The sequence below is a fragment of the Camelus ferus genome, chromosome 13, assembly GCF_009834535.1.
Source record: "Camelus ferus isolate YT-003-E chromosome 13, BCGSAC_Cfer_1.0, whole genome shotgun sequence".
Taxonomy (NCBI): domain Eukaryota; kingdom Metazoa; phylum Chordata; class Mammalia; order Artiodactyla; family Camelidae; genus Camelus; species Camelus ferus.
The window spans coordinates 20,125,908-20,148,419 of record NC_045708.1 but is presented as its reverse complement, the minus strand read 5'-3'; the positions used below and the strand labels follow the sequence as shown (position 1 = coordinate 20,148,419).

General features: G+C 34.1%; 1 protein-coding gene across 32 annotated transcripts in view; it reads right to left on the bottom strand.

Annotated features, from left to right (window-relative positions):
- EPB41 (erythrocyte membrane protein band 4.1) overlaps positions 1-22,512 on the bottom strand; it is a 169,265-nt gene that overhangs the window by 63,272 nt on the left and 83,481 nt on the right. For all 32 annotated transcript variants that reach the window (XM_032495675.1, XM_032495670.1, XM_032495690.1 and 29 more), the window contains 4 exons: positions 18,323-18,365; positions 10,452-10,527; positions 8,121-8,339; positions 187-274 (listed from right to left, as the gene is read on the bottom strand). In XM_032495675.1, the coding sequence (XP_032351566.1) occupies positions 187-274; positions 8,121-8,339; positions 10,452-10,527; positions 18,323-18,365 (426 nt within the window). The remainder of the gene's footprint in view (positions 1-186; positions 275-8,120; positions 8,340-10,451; positions 10,528-18,322; positions 18,366-22,512) is intronic.

The window sequence follows — 22,512 nt, the reverse complement described above, 5'->3', positions numbered from 1 at the left end:
TGCAAAAGGGCCATTCAATTTATACACTTAATATACTTGACTGATTCAACTGATAGACTTAAAATTCTAACAAGAACTACTCTCTCTTCGGAATGTTTTCTAATATGCCAGAGAAAGTTTGGTCAGAAGTATTATATGTCACAGGTCTGATACATGCATATTAATAAAGGCCAAAGTTGCCATTACCTTTGCTTTATGAAGGTCAACGCCATACATAGACAGCTTTTTGGCATTCTCAAGAAATTCCAGGTCAGCCTGAGCTGGAGTCATGGACCTTTAATACAAGAAAAATAAAAAATTATTTCAGTGTCACAGGGTCTACATTTACAATAATAACATCTGTATATTAATTGTACTTTATATAAACACATAATCACATATACTAATATGTATGTAGATATATTTCATAGTCCTGAAAGTAAAATATTATGGAAAAGGGCTCTTATCACTGCTTGTGCTAAATAGTTGAAATATGCCTTAGAAAAAGAGATCTTGGAGAAACAAAAAGTCACCAAAAAGCTATGAGAAAAAAAATTTTTTTAATCCTACTAAACAATTTCTTTAAAGCTGCCTCATCCACCATTAGTTCTACCCCTCCCTCTCCGTTCGTAGCCCTTTTCTCCAACACACATAAACTCCTCCCACTAATTTATCTTGCCAAGGAGGTGACCAAATTAAATCATCTGAGGGCATGGTACAATTTACAATATCCTCTTAGCTGCCTTTTCCTCTCCATACCGCTGAATTAAGTTATTATGGAAATTAAACAGGAGGACAGCTGAAGTTGCTTAACTGGGGACTCATAATGGGGGCAGGACTGATGAAAAGAAAATTTCTAGTAGCAGATGGTGTCCTGCCCACTGATCTAAACAAAATAAATTGGTTAATAGAGGCATGTAGATAATAGGGCTGTTTTCTCTATTATTAAGATGTCTTCATTACTAGGCATATAATGAATTAAATTTGAAAACAATCAGCCTTGCTGTCTAAACACTCACTGTGACAGTCTTTCCTTTGCCTTTATAACTTTCTTCTCTTTTGAGAAGTGCTCATGAGCTGTTATGTTGAGATTTGAAGAAAGAGATATTAACCTAGTGCTGCAAAATTCAGACCAATCAAATAGAGCTTCATAGTAACAGTAATGCAGTCACCCTCCCTCCTCCAAAAAAACCATGTAAATGCCTGTTTCCCATAAGACTGCCTTAAGCTATAAGAAGCAGCAGTGGCCTATTGGTTTAACAAGAGAAAATCTCTTCCAAACCCATCTGTCTTTACCCTCATTAAAAAGAACAAAGGGTTCCTTGGAATAACAACCTTTCTCTCCACCAAAAAAATCTCAGGAGGGAAACTGCAGATTTGTTAATGACTCAGCCTCCCTGAAAAAACTTTCTTTTCACAAGCGCTAAACCATCACACCTGAATTTTAGTTATTAATATATCTGAAATTGAACACACAAAAAAAGGAGAATGGGAAAGTTAACACATATGCAAGTCTTATATTCAAGTCATTAAAAACATCTCAGGAAAGTTTTGTAAATTTTTTTTTCTCACATAGATTATATACTTTTCTGGTTAAGATTACTCCCAGTCATCTTACGGTTAAATTTTTTGTCGCTGTTGTTAGTACTATTGATGGCTTCAATTTTAGGATTTGAAGCTGGAACAGAGCTTGAAGATTATAGAGTTCAACACTTTCATTTTGCCGATGAACAAAATGGCCTGGAGTGATCACAGAGGGTCATGGGCAAGTTACGACTCTTAGTTTACAGCACTACGCTTTAACCAGAACCCAAGTCACATCACGGGAGCTGGAATCCTGGCTCCTGCACTTAAAAGTGGTGACCTAGTGTCTCCTCAATCTCCTAACTATAAAGTAAGAACCATAATAATGCCTACTTCCCGAGACTAATATAGGCAATGATTTCTTCTTTTGTCTTTGCTTAATGAATGTGACTAGCAGGATAAAATGAGATAATGGTTGTGAAACTGCTTTGTAAAATATAGATGTTTATTATTATTGCACCCTTAGGTTTCTGATGGTACAGAGGTACATCATATGCAGCTCATAAAAGAGAAATAATTTTAATCACTTGAGTTTGAGGACAAGTTTCAAAACATCAAATGAAGCAATCATGATGAAATCTTCCCCATAATCACTTTTCCAACTCTAAGCACATTTATAGGGTCAATCAATTTGAATACAGATTTAAATTTCAAACCATGTAGTTAAACGCTTTCTAAGTAAGCATGCTTTAAAATTATATTAAGGGCAGGTAGTAAGAGATCTTTAACTTTAAAACTATGACTTTCCTTGTTAGTTGAAAATAATACTTATATTGGAGTTTTGGGTGATGCTTTGCATTTAACTTTTTTTATATAATTAAAAAAAATTTGAAACACAGTTAAAAGTTACAGACAGTACAAACAATTTTTTCCTGAACCATCTGGAGTAAATTGTCAACCTGATGACCCATTACTCCCAAGTACTCTGGTGTGTAATTCCTACAAACAAGGACATTTTTCCACATAATCTCAACACAACTGTGAAAACAAGTAAGTAAATAGTAATACATTACTGCCATTAATCCTCAGACCCCATTCAAGTTTAGCCAGCTGTTTCCAAAATGTTCTATATGGCAAAAGAATTCAGTTTAGCATCCTAAATTTCATTTAGTCCATGTCTCCTTAGTCCTTTTCAGTCTGGAACAGTTCCTTCATCTTTCTTTCACTTTCATAATCTTAAACTTTTGAAGATTACAGGCAAGTTATTCTATAGAAGCCCCACAATTTGGGCCTGTCTGATGTTTCTCTATAGGTCGACCCTGTAAGTTATGCATCTTTGACAGGAATATTACAGAAGTGACCCTGTGTTCAGGTGAAACGTGATTTCAGTTGGTCTCTTCATGGTGATGTTCTTTTTAATCGCTGATGTCTGCCAGGCTTCTCTTCTGTGAAATTCCTCTTTACCTCTTTGTAATTAATAAATATTTTGTGGGAATGTATTTTGAAACTTTTTCAAAATCCTATTCCTTGTCAAACTTTCAATTTATTCACTCATTTATATCAGTATGGATTCTCATTTTATTCAATGTAATATAATCGATTATTTTCCCTATTTATTTTAGTGCTTAAAATGTCCCAGATTTGTTCAATGGGAAACTCTCTAAGCTGCATTGTGTCCTTCTGGCCATTTCCCATCATTTTTTGAGCACCTCCTTCTGGCACAATGTAGAGTTAACAGTATGAGTATGCATGTACGTGTTATGTGCATTTGTGTGTGTGTGCGCGCAACTACTTACATCCCTATCTATCTAGATAATTATTTCAGGAAGCTTTTTCTGACTATAAAAATCATATACATTCATTGTATAAAATTTGGAAAATATTAAGAGCATAGGAAAAAAAAGAAGAAAATCTCTCGTAATTCTACCACCCACAGATACCTGTGCATATAAATACAAACATGTATTTTATAAATTTAAATCACAAACTAAACTTAAATTATTTTCAACTTAACATTTTAAAGATCATGGTTTTTCCCAAATTTTCCAAGACTCTTGAAAGTAGCAACAAACTAACTGGGAAGAGACTAGATACCTCTAAACCATTAGGAGTAGAGTCTTGAATTTATTCAGTACTACCTAATGATTTACTACTTGAAATTACTGCAGCTCATATAAGTACCCAACCAGAGCTTTGGCACTGGTTAACTTTTGCTTATTAAAAAGAGAAGCTACAACAAAGTTTCCCTGTATTTTGAGCAAGTGGGGTCAGGTATAGAGCCATTGAATGAGTTCCAGTGTTACGTGACAGCCTTTTAATAATATTTGTTGCATCTCCTAATTAGGACTGTGGTTTCATATAATTAAGTGGGGAACAACTGACAGCTTTACATCCCTTCCTAGTACCCATAAACGGAGGACAATTAATTCTAAACCTTGATTTGCTTTAAACTTAGTGTTAATTATAGCCTCACAGTCTCAGTCTAGGCAAAGGGTTCCGTGTACATAGGAACAGGATGGTATTTGCTTATACTTTTCAATGCATAGTAAAATGCTTCTGCCTAAGCATAAGTTTCTCTGGATTGGTTAAAATGCCACATTGTTGGACATAATTAAAATTTCTAATTGGCTTTCTGTTTGTGAGTGTTGTCAATCTTTCCAAAAGGAGTAAGTAAATTCCAAGATGACAGACCTCTAAATTTTCTAGTCATGGAGATCTATTATTGTTCAATTTCTATCCATATATCTGACAGAACATCAACTGGACCATATCCATCTGTCCTCTAAGATCGTTTCACCTAATTGGGTTTAAACTCTGTTAAGTTCCAAAGAGTGGTTCTCTAAGTCCAGACTCACATTCATCACTTGTAAAATGGAATAAGAATTATTATTATTCCTATCAAAAATTTGATCTCTCACTATATATTAATTATTGTGCTAAAAGCACTTTATATTTTCCAATTTAACAATCCCCAAATTCACGTTATACTCGTTTTCAAATGGAAAAAACTAAAGCTTAGAGAGCTTAAGTAACTTACTAAAAGTCATAAAGTTAATAAGGAATGGAGTCTGAATTCAAAATAAAACAGGCTGATTCCTGAGCAAAATGCTTTTTTGTCTTACTGCCTAACTCAGTGGTTCTCAAATTTTTTGACCTCAGGATCCCTTCACTCTCATAATAATTATCGAGGACTCCAAAGAACTTTTTCTTTAAATGTAGGTTATTTCTATCAATATTTACTGTATTAGAAATTAAAACTAATAAAAATTAATTATTCATTAAATATTTAAAGGATAACAATAAACAAATCATATTCTAGCATAAGTAACTTTTTGTGTGAAAAATTATAGTATTCTCACAAAATAGAGTTAAAAAGTGACATTGTTTTACATGTTTACAAATTTTTAAAATGTCTAGCTTAGAAGACAGCTGAATTCTCCTATCTGCTTCTGCATTCAATCTGTTGCAACATTTTTATTCAGTTGTAGTATGTGAAGAAAAGTGACCTCACACAGATACGTAGTTGGAAAACAAAGAACTGATGGTTAAAGATATTCTTCTTTGATACTATACCAAAACTCTACAATGGCAGTTTCTTAAAAGTTAATTGCAATGTGAAATCTGAAAACACATCAATGAACTTTTTGTACCGTGTTACATTAAAATCCATTGGTCTGTCTTGCATTTTCAATGGAACTTTGATACCTATGCATGATTTTGTAACATGCATTTCGCATCTGAAAAGTATTGGTTGACTGAGTCATAAGTCTTCCAAATGTTGACACACTTCATTGTATAATAATATTTTTTTAAAAAGTCACATTCATTAAAATCATCACCAACTTCACCAGAAAAGTCTATTAAGTATTTGGAACCTGTGAAGCTCATGGTGGCAAATACAAGTTTTCCAAAATTCTAATTTTCACTTGAAAGCTTGAATTTTGTCATTAGCAACAAATACTGTCAATTGCTTAATAACCCTAAAAGGACTGGCTCATTTCATTTTTGAGAAAATGTATGCCAAATAATCAAGTCTGAATAATCATAGTTAGTCATTTTTCAAGTAAAAGCAGTATTCCATCAAAAAAGTGACTAATTCAGCTCACAACTCAAAACAATTACACAAGTGCTTTTCCTCAAGACAATGGTCATACCTCAGTATGCAGTAGAAGGGCTCTCTGTGTACTTCCTATGTAATCACACAGAATCTTAAACAGAAATGTATTTAAGATTTAAGAAAATCAGTACTTTTTACTGCTTCATCATGAAAAATTTTAAGTGAACTGGCAAGTTAAACATACATTTTTTTAATTTTCAACTGCAACTTAAAAAATAAAAGTGCATATTGATAAAGAACACAAGGACTAGTAATAAAGTTTGGTGCCACTGCCTTGTTTTTGCTCCATTCATTTCAACACAGTGAGAAAAGCAAATAACATCTAAGTATTATTATGAAAATAATTTAGACCTCATAGATCCCTTGAAAGAATCTTGAAGACTACCAGCGGTCTATAAAACACCCTTTGAAAAGAGCTGACCTAATTCAAAGGGTGGTTATAAAGAGTAAGTGTGATATTGTATATAAAGTGCTTAGCATAATTTCTGGCACTTAGTAATAATACACAATAACTAGCTGCTTATAATATTATGATGATTATGTAACAATGCTATAAAGGAGAGTCAAGTATTTCATGAGATTTAGACTATATAAAGTTCTCCCAAACCTTAGATTCTATTATGATCAAATAACTGTTAAAAGAATCATTAGAGACAGACTTAAGGTATCAATTATAATCTGACACCACTATTTTCTGCTGTTTGGTTCCACAGCATTAGTAAAATACTTTTTTTAAACCATTTTATTGATTGCTCAATGATTATACTACTAGTAATAAAAATTATTTTTAAATTACTAGGAAAAAAAACTCCTCTACAGTCCTGACATTCCAACAAGCCCAATTATTTTGATTGTCTATTTCCATTCTTACTTTTGTATGTATATATGTGGTGTGACTATATATTTTATGTATATAAATATATAAATTTCTAGAATTATAATCAGAATATAAATAAATGTATTAAAAACGTATTTAAGGGGGGTAGGTATAGCTGAGTGGTAGAGCACAGGCTTAGCATGCACGAGGATCTGGGTTCAATCCCCAGTATCTCCAAAAAACAAAACAGAACAAAAAAACCTCTTGAATCACTATGCTGTACAACAGAAATTAACACAACATTGTAAACTGATTATACTTCCATTTTTAAAAAATGTATTTAAGGACAATATCCTTAAGTTACAATCATCAACTAGTTGAAAGTGGTATACTAGTGGTCTTAGATGTCAGTGCATTGGAATGTATATGCCCAAACTTGAAAAGCAAACTTTCAGCAGTTCTGTTTTGAAATAGGGTGACATCATGAGGGTAGGGTGATTCTCATAAGACTATTGCTATGTATGTTGTAGACTTTAAAACCCTTATTATGGTTCTCATGACAGAGGGACCAGAACCCACAGGGGGAATAAGACATCCAGAATTGGGGCACCTTGAGTTAAAACCCTCTTATCTGAAGCAGCTCAACCCATGCAATCCTATTGGAGCCATTCTAAAGAAAATAAGATGGCTCAATGGCTAGATAGAATACTTGTTACTAAAAAGAAAGCCTACTAAGACCACTCTGGATTTCTCAGCAGTGCGACCCTTTGGGGCATCCTAGCCTAACTAATACTAATATAACTCAGGGTACCAACTCAAGGCCAAGAGCAGACATTCTCCTAAATATGTTAAGGCAGCTTGTAAAATAATAATGGGATGTACGGTAGGAAAAAACAAAAATTATTCTAAGACTTCAACATTAGCTAACATTTATTGAATTTTTACTACGTGTAAGACATTGTATAAAGTTTTTACACATATTACCTTTTCTAATCCTATTAATAACCCTATTTCCTCTGTGGTAACTATCTCTATCAGGCATATAAGGAACCTGAGGTTCAGAGAGATTAAGTGAACTACCCAAGGTCACAAGGCCAGGACCAAGAGGAGCCAAGAATGCAACCCAGTTCAGTCTGACTATAAGCCCTTGTTCTTGATAATTGTGTTATGATACTCCCATATAAATAATTGATAATTACCAATTATTTCCATGGGGAAAAAAAGCAGTGAATTCAATAAAGACTTTTAAAAGATTAAAATTATCTTCAGGGTTTCATGGGCCCTTGATCTATCATTGTACACAGACCTCAAGTTAAGAACCTCTGCACTAAGGATCTCAAGGCCTCTAATACAGCGTAATACATTTAAAATCTGGGGAAAAAAAGGTAAAGTAATAATAACAATAATAGCTGTAATTTGTTGAGCACCTACTATGTGCCCGATACTGTGCTTAGTGCTTTATATACATTACCTCATTTAGTTTTCATCTTATAATGCAATACCCATTACTCTGATGAGAAAACTGAGGTTCAGGGAGTTTAAATGACTTGATCAAAGAATTGGGAGGGAACTGAGCTCAAGCTGACTCTTTCTATGGCACCAGTTCCCACCCGAATCAATCCCAGGTCAAGGGTTTAAATTTACTGTCAAAACAAACAGAACAAACCCTGGAGATGTATTTACCTGTATGACTTATGCAGCTCCATGACCTTCTCTTCAAGTTCCTTGGTCTGATTTGGGGCCAGTTTAAAATCACTAACATAATCCTCACCATGGAGTTCTGGGTCATAGTCTCCCAGCTCAGACTGGATGGTATAAGAACCTAATAACGCTAAGGTTGCAAAGGAACAGGGCAGACGTCCTGCAACTATGTCCTGCCGAAGTTGAAGACATAAATAATACCTGTAGCCAAAAGAGAAATATGTTACCATGTCAGCAACAACAATAACAAAATACAGAGAGAGGAAAAGGAAAAGACGTGAGACAGAGGTAGGGAGGGAGAATGAAAAAGTGATTAAGTAAATATGAAATAATACTAATAATTGCTAAATCTAGGTAGAGGATATATGGCTGTTCGTGGTACTATTTTTTTTTTGTATTCCATGTGTTTGAAATTTTTCCATATAAAAAGTTAAAAGAAAAACTGTAACTATGTTGGAAAGCAGTTTAGAAAGAAAAGAGGAAAAGCTGGGGGAAGTCTGAAGGAGGTAAAGAAACTAATATTTTGTTGAATGCACCAAGTTACTACATACACATAAATTATCTCATCTAGTCTTCACAAAGACATTTGTGAGATGGTTATTTCTGCCAGATCATAGTAAGAAGGCAGCCTCAGAGGCTAAGCTTGTTCAATGTCAGATAGTAATAAAGGCTATTTGGCCCCAAATCGGGCCCTTTCTTCTTTATCACACTGCTTGGCCAAATGTGTAGATACTGCCTCTCATATACAAAGATGACATTATTGATACATTTCCACTAGGATATGAACATTTTTTGGTATGTTTTGCCTCCAAGATGGGCTTAAATTGCATAGAGCCTTCCACACGTTACCATCTTATACAACTTGATTCCACCTGTGTGCTAACTGTTGGAACTTCAGATTGGGGTTGAAAGGGTTAAGTCAAACAAACTGACTGAGTGCCCCTACATGTCAGACACTCCATGTTATTCACACCCAAGGCGCTGACCTCCTTAGCCCTTGTTCTGACTCAGTTAACCAGTTCTGACTCTTACCAAACAGGAAAACTGGGGGGTATGATTAAATCGAAACTGCCTGTATTAATTAGAATCATATCTTTGCTTTGACCATAATAAGATGTTGAATAACATATGTATGAGCAGTCATTTTTACTATCTATGATTAGTCACTACATACATGTTTTTTAAAACATCAGAGCAATGCCAATCAAATCACAAGAATCTTAAACTCCTATAAAATATGAGTAATTAGTACAGATTTTTAGGGATTTGTTTCGTTGTATATATTAAAAAAAAAAAACCTCAATGAATAAAGATGAGTAAGTAGCAACTCTAAGAGACAAGTATTACAAATATAACAAATATGAAAAGAAATAATCAAGACAATTTTTTCAGGCAGAGATATGGCAACTCAACTTCAAGAATGTACTAAGGATAACTAGACAAAGAGTAATTTTTTAAAATGGTATACACATTGTAGACATTTCACAGGACTTACCAATCAGACTTTTTTAAAGAGTCTTAGGCAATTCTTTTACTTGAGAGAGACGAAAACTGAAGCCCAGAGAGTATATACTTGTTGGAAATCAGACAGTTGACAGCAAAACCAGAATTAGCAGATTCTCAACAACCAATAGTCCAACTGAACAAACCTTTGCCAAGAACCTACTATGTATAAGGCTCCATGCAAGATGCTATGGACATAAACATGTACAGTAGTATTCATTACAATATACTGTGTTTCCATTTTCCTTTTCTGCCAATATTTATATAGAATCCAATAAAGGCCACTTTCTTAAAATGAATCAGGAAGCTGTTTTTAAAGAGTACTAGATTTATTTCATAAATTAAGTGCGCTTAAAAAATACTGAGGAACATTCAGTTCATGTACCTAATCATACAATTTAAAAGGGGAATAGGAAGAAATAATACTAACACTGAGACTTCAGCTTTTTGATCCCTTAAGAAAGAACACGGTGGGAGAGGAGTATTTAAAACAAACAGCAGAGCTATTTTGCCACTATATCTGTGTCTTGTCCTTTGGAGGATGGTGTGGTTTATAGGTTCCTTGTCCACAGTATGGCAAAATACCTACAGTAAGTAAGGTTAACTCCCCTGCCAGTTTCCTCCAGGCAAGTCGCAGATATCTGAGGTTTTGAGGCTCATTTATTTGCAAGCCTCCCTTGAAGTGACCAGAAACATTTTATCTTAGGTTTAATAGCTCATCATTTTTCTTCTATTCTGAATGGAGAAATTCACAGAGCTTATGATAATGCAATTACTTACCACACATTTAACTATTAATAAATTACTTACCTTGTTATATCTTCTGTCAACTGTGCTGGGTCAGGTGGATAAAACTTTACATTAAATGTGAAATTCCAAGGAATACCTGTAAAAATAAACACAAAAGAATTTTATGCTTATGTCTACGTTTCTGGTTGTTAGAAATATTTTAAAATATTCTCCCAAAAATCTTTTATCCCCTGAGTTTTTAAAAAATATTTTCATGCTTTGTGGATGAACTATTATTTTTGTTTTAAAAAGAAAAAACAGAAAGTTGTTTAGATATCACCTGAGAGAGTATCTCATCTTTTTACCTCATTTAATAATTTGTTTACAAAACTGTATAGGCAAAATAACATGAAGGAAACCATCCTATAGGTCAACATATTTGTAGCAATAGTTTTCAAAATATGACCTATAAAACACTCTGGTCCTCAGAGGTCATTCAAATGATCCATGAATGTTTTCTTTTGGTGTTGGCATTATTTATTTGTGGTATCTCTCAAAATTATCTCAAATGAACAAAAGCATTTTTCCCATTAATATGGATGAGATTAGGAGATTATTTTAGAAATAACAAGGGAGAGGCAATATAGGTGGCTCTTAGAAAGTATAGCTCTAATAAAAATATTGTAGGTATGAAAACTGCAAGAGTTCAATCCTAAAACTCATACAAGTGTTTCATATTTTTTATCTACAATGAAAATCAGAGAGTATGAGTGAAAGTTACATGGAGAATGCATTTCAGTTTTTCCAGCTAAGTGCTACCCCTTCATGGTTTTTCTAGTACGACTGTTGGCTTCCCAAAGAGTGGAGCCTGAGCTCAGTCAGAAATAAGTATGATTGGTTATGACACAAGAGTTACATTTTATTCAGTGCTTACTGTATGCCAGGCACTAAGCTAGCCCTCATATATATTAAATCATTTAATTCTCACAGAAACCCAAGAAGGTAGATACTACTATTAGTTCATTTTATTTAAAAAAAAAAATAGGGGCTTAAGAAAATACACAGGTAGTAATCCAGGGTTCTCATATTCTAAATTCCATGCTTTTAACCACTGGACTCTACTACCCTACTACAAACATCTGTGTTTCAAACACTGTTTTTCATTCAGTCCACAGTGTTTCTTTTTCAAATGTCACTTTTATTGCTAATAGTTAGCAATGACAATATACAAATTAAAACTGGAAGTAGTCTGAATGTCTTAATGAATATGTAGTTTTAAGCATGTTAAAATATTTAATATAGGAGTCTCTTGGAAATGGTTGATATTTTCCTTCAAAATTTGAACTAAAAGGTAAATTCCAGACGATATAACAAATTTGTCTCAAATTTAGCCAATCTTAACATCTACCATCAACCCACTTCTAATGTTTCATATCCCTAAAACTTTAAATGGAACTTAGATCAGAAAAACAATCCCATAATTGTTTCTCATAAAAGATAGGGAGGGGATGGTAAGGCAGTATTTACACTACAAATACTGTAAATTAAAATACCATCTGTTGTTTCACGTTCTGATATGGTAAAAACCACACCAGTCTAATCATTGTCAACTCATAATTCCCAGGTATACATAAAAAAGGTGACTTCTATACTACATACAAAAATGTATTCGCTAGACCAAGTCACTATGGGAAACAAGATAGCCAAAAGAATGTTTAATAAATATGAATTCAGCATTTAAGAACTTTAAACATAAATTTAGTTATTTCATTACATATATAAATGGCAATTCTTAAATTGTATAGAAGAATAACACTAAGGAAAGAAAATTAGCAGTAGTTTAAAAAGCATGACTTTTGTTTCTCTTTGAGCTCTGGGTCAAGTAACTGATATAGAAAGCTTAGTAACACCCACAGTTGGGGAAAATAAGTACTTTCTTCTATTGCTGGTATGGGTGTAAACTGGCACAACACTATGGAGAATAATTTGATACCTATCAAAATGTAAAATGTATCTAAACATAAATTTAAATGTGGTCAAATGATATCTGTATAAGGTATTATTTGTAATAGCAAATGCCTGGAAACAGCCTAAATGTATTTATTTAGCAAGAAAAGATACATCGCCACCATATAGTGTTAGGTGAAAAAAAAAATCAAGGCAAAGAACAATACATTTGGAAAGCAACTGTGAAAGTTTGGGGTAGAAAAAAGTACATATTACAGGTATGATTATATATGCAGAGACTATCCCTATAAGGGTATACTATATACTAACAGCAGTTGGGGAACTCCTGGGGAGGGAAACTGAGAGTGAGGGGAAAGTGAATAGGAGATCTACTTCACTATATACTCTTTTACACCATTTGAACTTTGTACTTTGCACATGTACTACTCTGTGTGTATGTGTGTATCATTTTTAAAGAATAATCTTTGTCTCTTCCCACTACAATGCAAATCCCCGAAGGCAAGAATTTTTTCTGTTTTATTTCGTGTATATTCCGACCACCTAAAACAGTGCCTGGTATATCCTGGCTGCTCAAGAATTATTTGTTGAGTGAATGAGTGAAATAAAGTAACTGAGCTCACAGCATTGTTGTGAAGGTCATATGAGAATGCTATATAATAGTTTTTTTTTTTAAAGATTGCACAAAAGAAGGATAACAGGTACTAGCATATAAAAATTATTTATCTACACATTAATCTGGATCCCCCAATGACCTCAAGTTACTAGATCTCATCAAATGAAAACATTAAAATTTAAAAAAAAAAAACCAAACTGTATTCCAGTTGGCTTTTTCCTCTTCATTTAACCCCAAATAAGGAAGTTTAACTATATTAGAAATAACCATATCCAAACAGAAATGTTCCAACTATTAACTCCTTTATGTTTGTTAACAACAAAAGTAAGAGGAACTCAAACTTTTGGTTCCTATTCTTTTCCATACAAGAGATACAAGTCTGTGATATTGCTAAATAAGATATCCAGTTTAACTGCAAGCAAGCTCAGAGTTAAATGCAACAGAGAAGCTAAAATAATTAATCACTTAAAATTCAAAAAATAGTAAAGTTAAGTTTTAGTCAGTGACCATTTCTAGAATACAATACATAAACGGTTGACCTTTGAACAACGTTGGGGTTAGGGGCCGAGACCCTCTGTGTATAAGGTAGAGTCCCCATCCCCGGGTTCCTCCCCATCCACGGTTCCTCCCTATCCACCTCCCTATCCACAGTTCCGCATCCGCAGGTTCAACCAACCACACCTCCTACAGTACTATAATATTTACTATTGAAAAACATCTGCACATAAGTGGACCCACGCAGTTCAAACCTCTGTTGCTCAAGGGTCAGCTGTAATTAGTAATACCTTATAGAGAATGTTTAACAAAAGAAAGAAATGGAGGCTGGAAAAGCTCTAATATATTTTAACCTTAAAATTTCTGCCTTCTAACTCAGCAGCACTTCAACGACATTCCTGCCAAAAGTACATAACCTGAAGATTCGTGTACCATGAGGAAATAACAGACGGACCCAAAGTGACCACTTACAAAATGACTGGTCTGGACTCTGCAAAACTATCAATGTTATGAAATATGTTAAAGATTCAGGAACTGTTCCATTTTAAAGAAAGTGATGTGACAACTAAATGCAAAGTATCACCTTGTACTTTCTTTTGCTATAAAGAATATTATTGGGACAACAAATAGCACCTATAGTTTATAATATTGTTTCAATGTTAATTCCTGGCTTTTAGGAATTGTATTACAGGTATGTAAGAAAATTCCTAGTTTTTAGGATATGCAAATTGAAGTATATCAGGGGTAGAAGAATATCATGACTGTAACTTTTTTGTAAATTGAGGTAAAATTCATGTAATATTAACCATTTTAAAGTATACAATTCAGTACATTTAGTGGTACAATTCAGTACCACTTAGTACATTCACAATGCTGTATAACCATCATCTCCATCTAGTTTTAAAACATTTTCATCACCCACAAAGGAGACTCTGTATCCATTAAGCAATCACTCCCTTGCCACCCTCCTCCTAGCCTCTGGCAACCTCTAATCTGCTGTCTCTATGGATCTGTATTTCATATGAATGGAATCATACAAAATGTGGCTTTTTATGTCTGCCTTCTTCCACTTAGCGTAGTGTTTGTGGTTCCTCTGTGCTGTAGCATGTATCAGTACTCCATTCCTTTTTAAGAATAAATAAATATTCCATTGTATGGATATATCACATTTTGTTTATCCATTATCCACTGATGGACATTTGGGTTGTTTTCCCCTTTTGGCTATTGTGAATGATGCAACTTACACTTAAATGGTTCAGAAAAAAGGCCGCGCGTGTGTGTGTGTGTGTGTGTGTGTGTGTGTGTGTGTGTGTATAAACAGAAAATAACATAAAATAAATGTTGTAAAATATTAACATTTGAGGAATCTGGGTGAAGGGTATCCTGGAATTCTTTGTTCCATTCAACTTTTAAGTCTGAAATTATGTCCAAAAACTTTTAAAATCAATAGTTGAAAAAAAATTCCTGCCTTCTGAGGCAAGAAAACAGGAACTATCTCATACACTATTAGTGGTGGTGTAAACTACTATAATCAATTTAAAGGAGAGCAATTTGGCTATATCTGGTAAACGTACTCTATAGTCTAGCAATTCCACTCTCAGGTATATACCCTCAATCAGTGTCGGGGGTTTTTTTAACCTGTGGATCAGGATCAACTGTACAATCAGTTCAGTGGGTCAAAATCAGCATTTGAAAAAGTGAAATAGAGTATGAAAAAATAAAGTCAGAGGCTATCTCATAGTAAAGAATAAAAATTATTTTGTGAAAATTTTTTTCAACTGACGTGAATTCCAAAATCATGTTGTATAAGAAAAGCTAATAACAAATGATTAACTGTTACGTAATTCAACTTCTATGATGTTCAAAAAGGTAAAACATAATATTTTTAGATACACATTCATACGTTAGGTAGCAACAAAAAAACCTAATGGAATCATTAACACAAAATTCAGGACAGTGGTGACACCTGCAGGGGAAGGAGAAGAGGATGCATTTAGAAGGGGCATATCCCGGGCTACAGAATTTCTTAAACATAATTTGTATTATTTTATACATCAGTATTTTACATATATCTAGAAGGTATAAGGATTTCTAGTTTTTGCTCTGAAATGGATGGAGGTGGCTAGCCTGACTCAGCAGGGGGAGATCTCTCTTATTTAGAACCAAGGGAGTTAAACAAAGCTAAAAATTAAGCTGAGAGAAGGGAAAGAGATTTAGATAAATATCAGAAGAAGGTTCAAATGGATAAAGTTGAGTCCAAGGGAAACTTAAAAAAAAAACAAAACAGGCAAACCAATACTATCTGTTGTATATGGATATAGAAATATGAAGGAAAAATATAAAGACATGGACTGAATCACCCCAAATTCATGAAAATAGATTTCTATGGATAAGCAGAGAAGGGGATGGGACCAGGATGAAAACAAAAGAAACAAACCTTATGTGTACTTTTCTATTTTAAATGTAAAATGTTAACATGAGTTAATTCTGAGTGATGGGTACATGGGTATTTATTACATTAGCCTTCATACTTTTCTATCGTTTTTGAAATAAGAAAAAATCTTGCTGGTAAATATTTATTACAAATTTAAATATTCATACTTTTTAAATTCTACTTCTAGGAATTTACTACGGATACATCTAAGTGAACAGATACAGAGAGATATATATATGTTCACTGCAACACTGCTTGTAATAGCAAACTATTGAGATTAACCCAAAATGTCCATCAACAGGACTGGTGACATATAAATCACGTTTTGACTATATAATCATTAAAAAAATTTTTAACAGATGAAATAAATTGATATATGTTGATATAAAGAGTATCCAAATTATCTTAAAGAGTGCTTCCATATTTATATCAATATATATAGAATATACATATTTATATTAAATATATTTATTAAAATATATATCTATAAAATGTAATACACACATTAAATACATACTTATATTAAAATGTATGTCTATATACACTCAGAACATGTCTGGAAAGAACACAAGAAATTAGTTAAAGAGAAGGGAAGAAGGGAGATTTACCCTGAATTATATTCATCTATATATTTTAATTTTATACCTCATATTTACATTACCTATTTTTAAAATTTTTAATTACGTATGGCATAATATACAACACAAAGAAAATACACTGCATAATAGTGTATAGTATAACTGTATTTTTTTTTAATGGAGGTACTGGGGATTGAACCCAGGATCTTGTGCATGCTAAGCACATGCTCTAAACCACTAAACTATTACCGTCACCCCCATATAACTGTATTTCTGAAAAGCAAAATTCATATATGCCTACCAAAAATTTTGCAGATTACACCAATTTAACAATAATTATATCTGGATGATAGGATTTGGAGACCTTTTACTTTCTTCATGATACATTTTCATAATGTTCAAATTTTTCACAATGGGCATACATTATTTGTGTGATGAAAAATCTGTTTTAAAAACCTAAAATCTTTGCTTAGGTAAATGTCAATTTTCTCTTTGGCTCAATGAAATTTTTACATTTTGATTCCCTATTAAAGTTTGTATTATGGACACAGTTTATTCTTTCCCATGTTGAAGAAAGAATTTTTATTATTCTGTAATTTTTTTTTTACACTTGATCTTAGGTTCTTTTTCTTCACAGGAGTTCTTTTTTTTTTTTTTTTTTTTAATAGCCTGGAAGATAATCCACTAAATATTCTTCTCAACTCATCATAAACTCTGTTCCAACTTTTCTCCCTAAAGAGTCTTCTTGCATAATCATTTGTTCCTGAGTAATATTGAATATTAAAAGTACTTTCATTGAAAGGGGCCTGGAATCATGTTTTTTCTTATCATGTCTCAAATATTCTGGATTTTTTTTCACTCTGACTTGCATTTTATAGCAAGATTTTATAGGCAGGAAGCAAATATGGAAAGTTGCCAGTCCAAAGGAGTACTTTGTTTCTCTATCATAAGAAATATAAATAAATAGGGTCTAAAGGAAAATATTTCACCATAATAAAAGTGGTTTCTTTTAAGAAACAAATGAAAAATAAAATTTCTTTCAGGTAATATAGTTAAAACTTACTAATCATGATGAATAAACATCTATTGCTGTTCCTACAAGCATCCTCAAAACTAAACTAAAAGGCCATGTAATCATAAACAAGGAGGGAAATGTCTCTACCCTTTAGTCCATTGGGCCTGGGGCTACGAAATACTAATCTACACTTTTTTTCAGCTTAGACATATCTATCCCAGGACACCAGTCTGAGCAGCGTATTCAGTAGTAATATACGCCAGAAGGCTTGGAGCTAGAAGAAAGCCACAATGTCAGGAGGGCCACTGGCAAGAAATTTTCATTATTCTATTCTTTTCTTTTTCCTTTCCAGAAGTTTCCTATATACTTCAATTTGGAATAAGACTGTCAAAAAGGAACAAAAAAGAACTACAGAGAGGAAAACATGGAGAAAGTTAGAACTCAATAGTCCAGAACAATTTAAAAGGAACAGAATCAGGCAGCAAACTCCTAATTGTACGCTACTGCAGTTTCAATTGCTACCATTTTGAGAACTGACTCCCATATCCTTTTCTCTTCTGTTCTTTGTTCTTTTCCACCTTCTATTTTTCTCAGTCATTCCTATCTTCCCTTACTTTGCCTGGTTGTAAAAAAGAAATCACCAAGATCTGACCTACATCTCAACAATGTCTACCTCTGCTGTATCTTTCTATTATGGAATCTTCACCTTCCAAAGGAAGGCTTTATCTCAATTTCAAAACCATCTGCCATAGTCAGGATTCTAAAGTGACTCACAGCCAGAAAATGGTTGGAAATGCTCTGACCTACTAAAAGAAAGAAAGAACTATAAAAAGGGATATATTCACTTACCACGAACTTGCTTTTTTATTTCTTTGGCAGGATCCAGCCATGTCTGTAAAAGGAAGAAAAGGCATTCACACAGAGCTCCAAAATACATAAACAGAGAGCCAGGGTTACTGACCATCTCCAATAATGCCTCCAGGTCAAACTACATTTCCAATATTCTTTGCATTAATTTTGACCAGAGAAATGAGGGGCCAGACAGTTGGGCTTGAAGCCCAGCTCTACTACTTCCTAGCTGAGTGACTTTAGGCATCTCTGTACCTCAGTCTCCTCATCTATTAGAGGAAATAAAATAAGATATTAGTAGTAGCGCCTATCTCACAGAGTTATTGTGAAGGTTAGAAGAGTTAATATATGTAAAGCTCTTAGTACACAAGAAATGCTAAATAAGCACTTGTTATTTTTATTATTCTGTAAAGACTAATACAGATATTTAACCAGGATTATTGACATCACCCAGATCTTATTTTTCCCTCCAACTCTGACCCCTACCCTCATTCAAGTTTTCTATGTCAGCACAGTACCTGGTACATGGTTCATGCTCAGTTAATGTTTACTGAATAAATAACTATTTTGTTTTCCCACACTAAGTTCTCCCTTCACTATTCTCCAACCCCAACTTAACATCTGCACACAACAAGGGCAGAGTTCCTCAACTAACAGTGGCCCGTGCAAAAATAATGGCACTTAAAAAGAGCCTCACCATTAACATTTTTCACAGGCTCCCTGAGAAACATTTAAAGACAGAAATTTCTAAATTGAATTGTCTACAACACTCTTATTGACATAAGATACACTGTTAAGTACATAATACATATGTATAGATCAGTAAGTTATCCAAGTGAACATATATATATAATATTACCAACATCCAGGAGCCCCTCTCATGCCTCCTCACAATCTCTCCCCATTCTCTCTTCCAAAAAGTTTAGAATTGAATTTTAGTTTTTTTAGAAAAGAGGAATAAAGTGTCCCCTCCTCATCCTATACCAACAAGGACAAAGTCCAAGGTGTCTATCCCATTTGCCTACCCAAGGAATGGGCTTGAACACCACAATCTTTTATTTGTTTACATATTATATTGTGTTATATAAAGATAGTCACCACAGCGGACAATACGCAAAGAGAACTCATTTCCTTTCGTCTCCCCTGCCCCTGCAATTAACAGGTGATTAAGAAATACATGTTAAAAAAAACTAAATATAAAATTATTCTACAGTATAAAAACTAAACATATACTTGTTTAAGCCCTGTCAGAAAGTAGGGGGTAACCTAGGTGTTTCTCCTTCTCTCACTAAGATTAAAGAACTTTAAGTGTTGTAGGTCCAAAGGCAAGAAAAGACTAAAAGCACCAAATAGTAAGTTTTGTGAAACCTCTGAGAACCATGCAATCCAGAACTCTTAGCAAAGACTATTTTCTACCACTTTGGAAAGAACATCTCCCCAACATAGTAAGATGATTCCATATTTTCCATTATTTTTAAGAGAAATCTCCCAAAGTAGCCTTAAGCTGCCAATTTCTTACTGGGATTCCATGAGCCACTCTATGAAATCTACTCTAGGGCTAGAACTCCCATCAATTTGACATAGAGAGGGCAAATCCAGATTTGTGCCAATCACATGGGACTCCAAGGTATAAGGTACCTTATAGAGCAAATTATTATTGCTTCAGTATCTATACCTTGGAAACAAAATCAAAACTGGTGTGCCCAAGATAATAAAAATCAATGTGCATAAGAATAGGTACTTTATACTCAATTTAAATTATTCAATTCAGAGCCTATTATTTAGCCTCCATATGCTAGGCACCATAGCTACAAAAAAAGGATTTAAAAATAGTGCTGCTCCTCAAGGAGCTGTCAGTCTAATGGAAGAGGCAAACAGTGAACAATTTGTTTTTTCAGAGAGGAATTCAGGAAATGCTTTTCAAAAGAATGTTTGGGAGATCTAAATTTAGGCTTGAAGAACAAACAAGAGCCAGGCAAAATAGAAGTGGAAGTAATTAGAAAGGCACAGGGTACAAAAGAGACCATGATACATCTGAGTTGCTGAATGTAGCTCAGTATAGCTGGAGCACAAAAGTAAAGGGAGAGATATAAAACGGAAAAGAACAGTAAGGGCCACATCATGGAGGCCATGGTATTCCATGCTAAGAAACTTGGACTTTATCAAGTTCTAGGCAAGGGGAAATCATTGAAGAACGTAAAATAGGAGTGACACAAACTTGAGGAAGCATGGCTGCAGACAGGGAGACCAAATAAGAAGTTGTTGTTGAGAATGATAATAGTCAATAAGAAACGTAGGAAAGTGGGGAGGGGTATAGTTCAAGGGGTAGAGTGCATGCTTAGCATGCACGAGGTCCTAGCTTCAATCCCCAGTACCTTCTCTAAAAATAAACAAACCTAATTACCCCCCAACCAAAATAAAATAATTAAGTAATATGATAAAATATTGGAAAAAAAAGAAACTCAATTGACCATATACATATATGGGTCTATTTCTGGACTCTTTGTTCTGTTCCAATAAACTATTTGCCTATTAAAAAAAGAAATGTAAAAAAAAGGAATACATTTTCATAAAGAGGAAGAAAAAATTGGCAAAAAACTGAAAACAATCCAAATGTCCATCAACAATAGATATATACATACAAGGTATATTTGGAAATCCAAGTAGCATATTTCAGGAGATAGCTGGATAAGCAGGTCTGGCACTCAGAAGAGAGATTTGAACCAGAGATATAAATTTGGGCACTTTTCCCATATAGGTGGTAGATAAAACAGTAAAAATAGATAAAAATAACCCATGGAGGATATACAGAACGAAAAGAAAGAAACTAAAGATAGACCCTTGGGGAAGATTTACATTTAAGGAATGAAAAAGGATAAAGAGCTGAGAAGTAAACTCAGAAAGAGCGACCAAAGTGGTAGGAGCAAAACAGGAGAGACTGGTATCACAGAATCCAAAGGATTAGAATGTTTCAAGCTCATCAACACTGCAAAATGGACAACTTACATGAAGATGAAGAACTGTCAGATTTATCTTGCAAAGGACAGTTCAGCAGAGTGATAAGGGCAGAAATCAAAATGCAGTGAGTTATACCAAGTGCCAGTGAGAATGAGGCACAGCTGGAACTCTCCCTGCTGGTGGAAGTGTAAACTGGTAACACTGCTTTGGGAAACAGACAGTGTCTACTAAAGCTGAGCATACATGTATAGTCTCCAACCCAGCAATTCCCCTTCTAAAATTACACCCAACAGAAATGAATATGAGAAGATATGCACTCAAAGACATGTATGAGAACGTTCCCAGCAGCAGCATTCATCAAAGCCACAAACTGTAAACCAGGCAAATGTCCATCAGCAGGAGAATGCATAAGTGACGTGTGATATAGTCAAACAATAAACTATTACACAGCAATTAGAATGAATGAACTACTGCTGTTCTCCACAATGTGGATGAAACCCAAAACTGAATAAGACAAGCCAAGCCTAAGAGAACATACTGCGTGGTTTCACTTATGTAAAGTTTAAAAACAGGCAAAACTAATTGATGGTGATAGATGTTAGGAAGACATTTGTTACTTCTGACGGGTGCTGGGGCTAGTGACTAGAATGGGGCACAAAGGAGGATTCTGGACTCCTCCAGAAAAAATCCTTGATCCATTCATAAACAACTAATTCCAAGCAGGAATAAAAACTAGGAAGCAACTCATATAACTTTGATTCATAATAGTAATAAATCTCTCACTAGGCTATAGAAGTTTGCTTGACTGCTTTTCCTATTCTATTGCCAGACTCAGTGTGGCAATAGGCCTATTACCATGAAAGAGAGCAAGCAAGCCATTCCTTGTGAGGAAAAAGTCAATTCATTTAACTTCCCTCCCTGCTAAAGGCACCCAACTGTCCACAAACAAAACACACAAGCCCAGAAGCTCTTAAGGAGAGAAGCTACATATACAAAGGACAAACCTTCACATACAAAAAAGAAGACACCAGAGACTGGGAATGGGAAGGGGATGAAGTATTTCTCTCTCTTTTATTATGGTTGACATTTCCCCCCACAATATGAGAAACTAGTTCTGTAGGTAGGAAATAAAAATTGAGAAACAAAGATAAAATGTAATAATCAAGGAAAGAGGAATAAAAAGCTGAAGAAGAAAATCACTTACGAAGGGGCAGCAAGCAAGGAATTTCAGG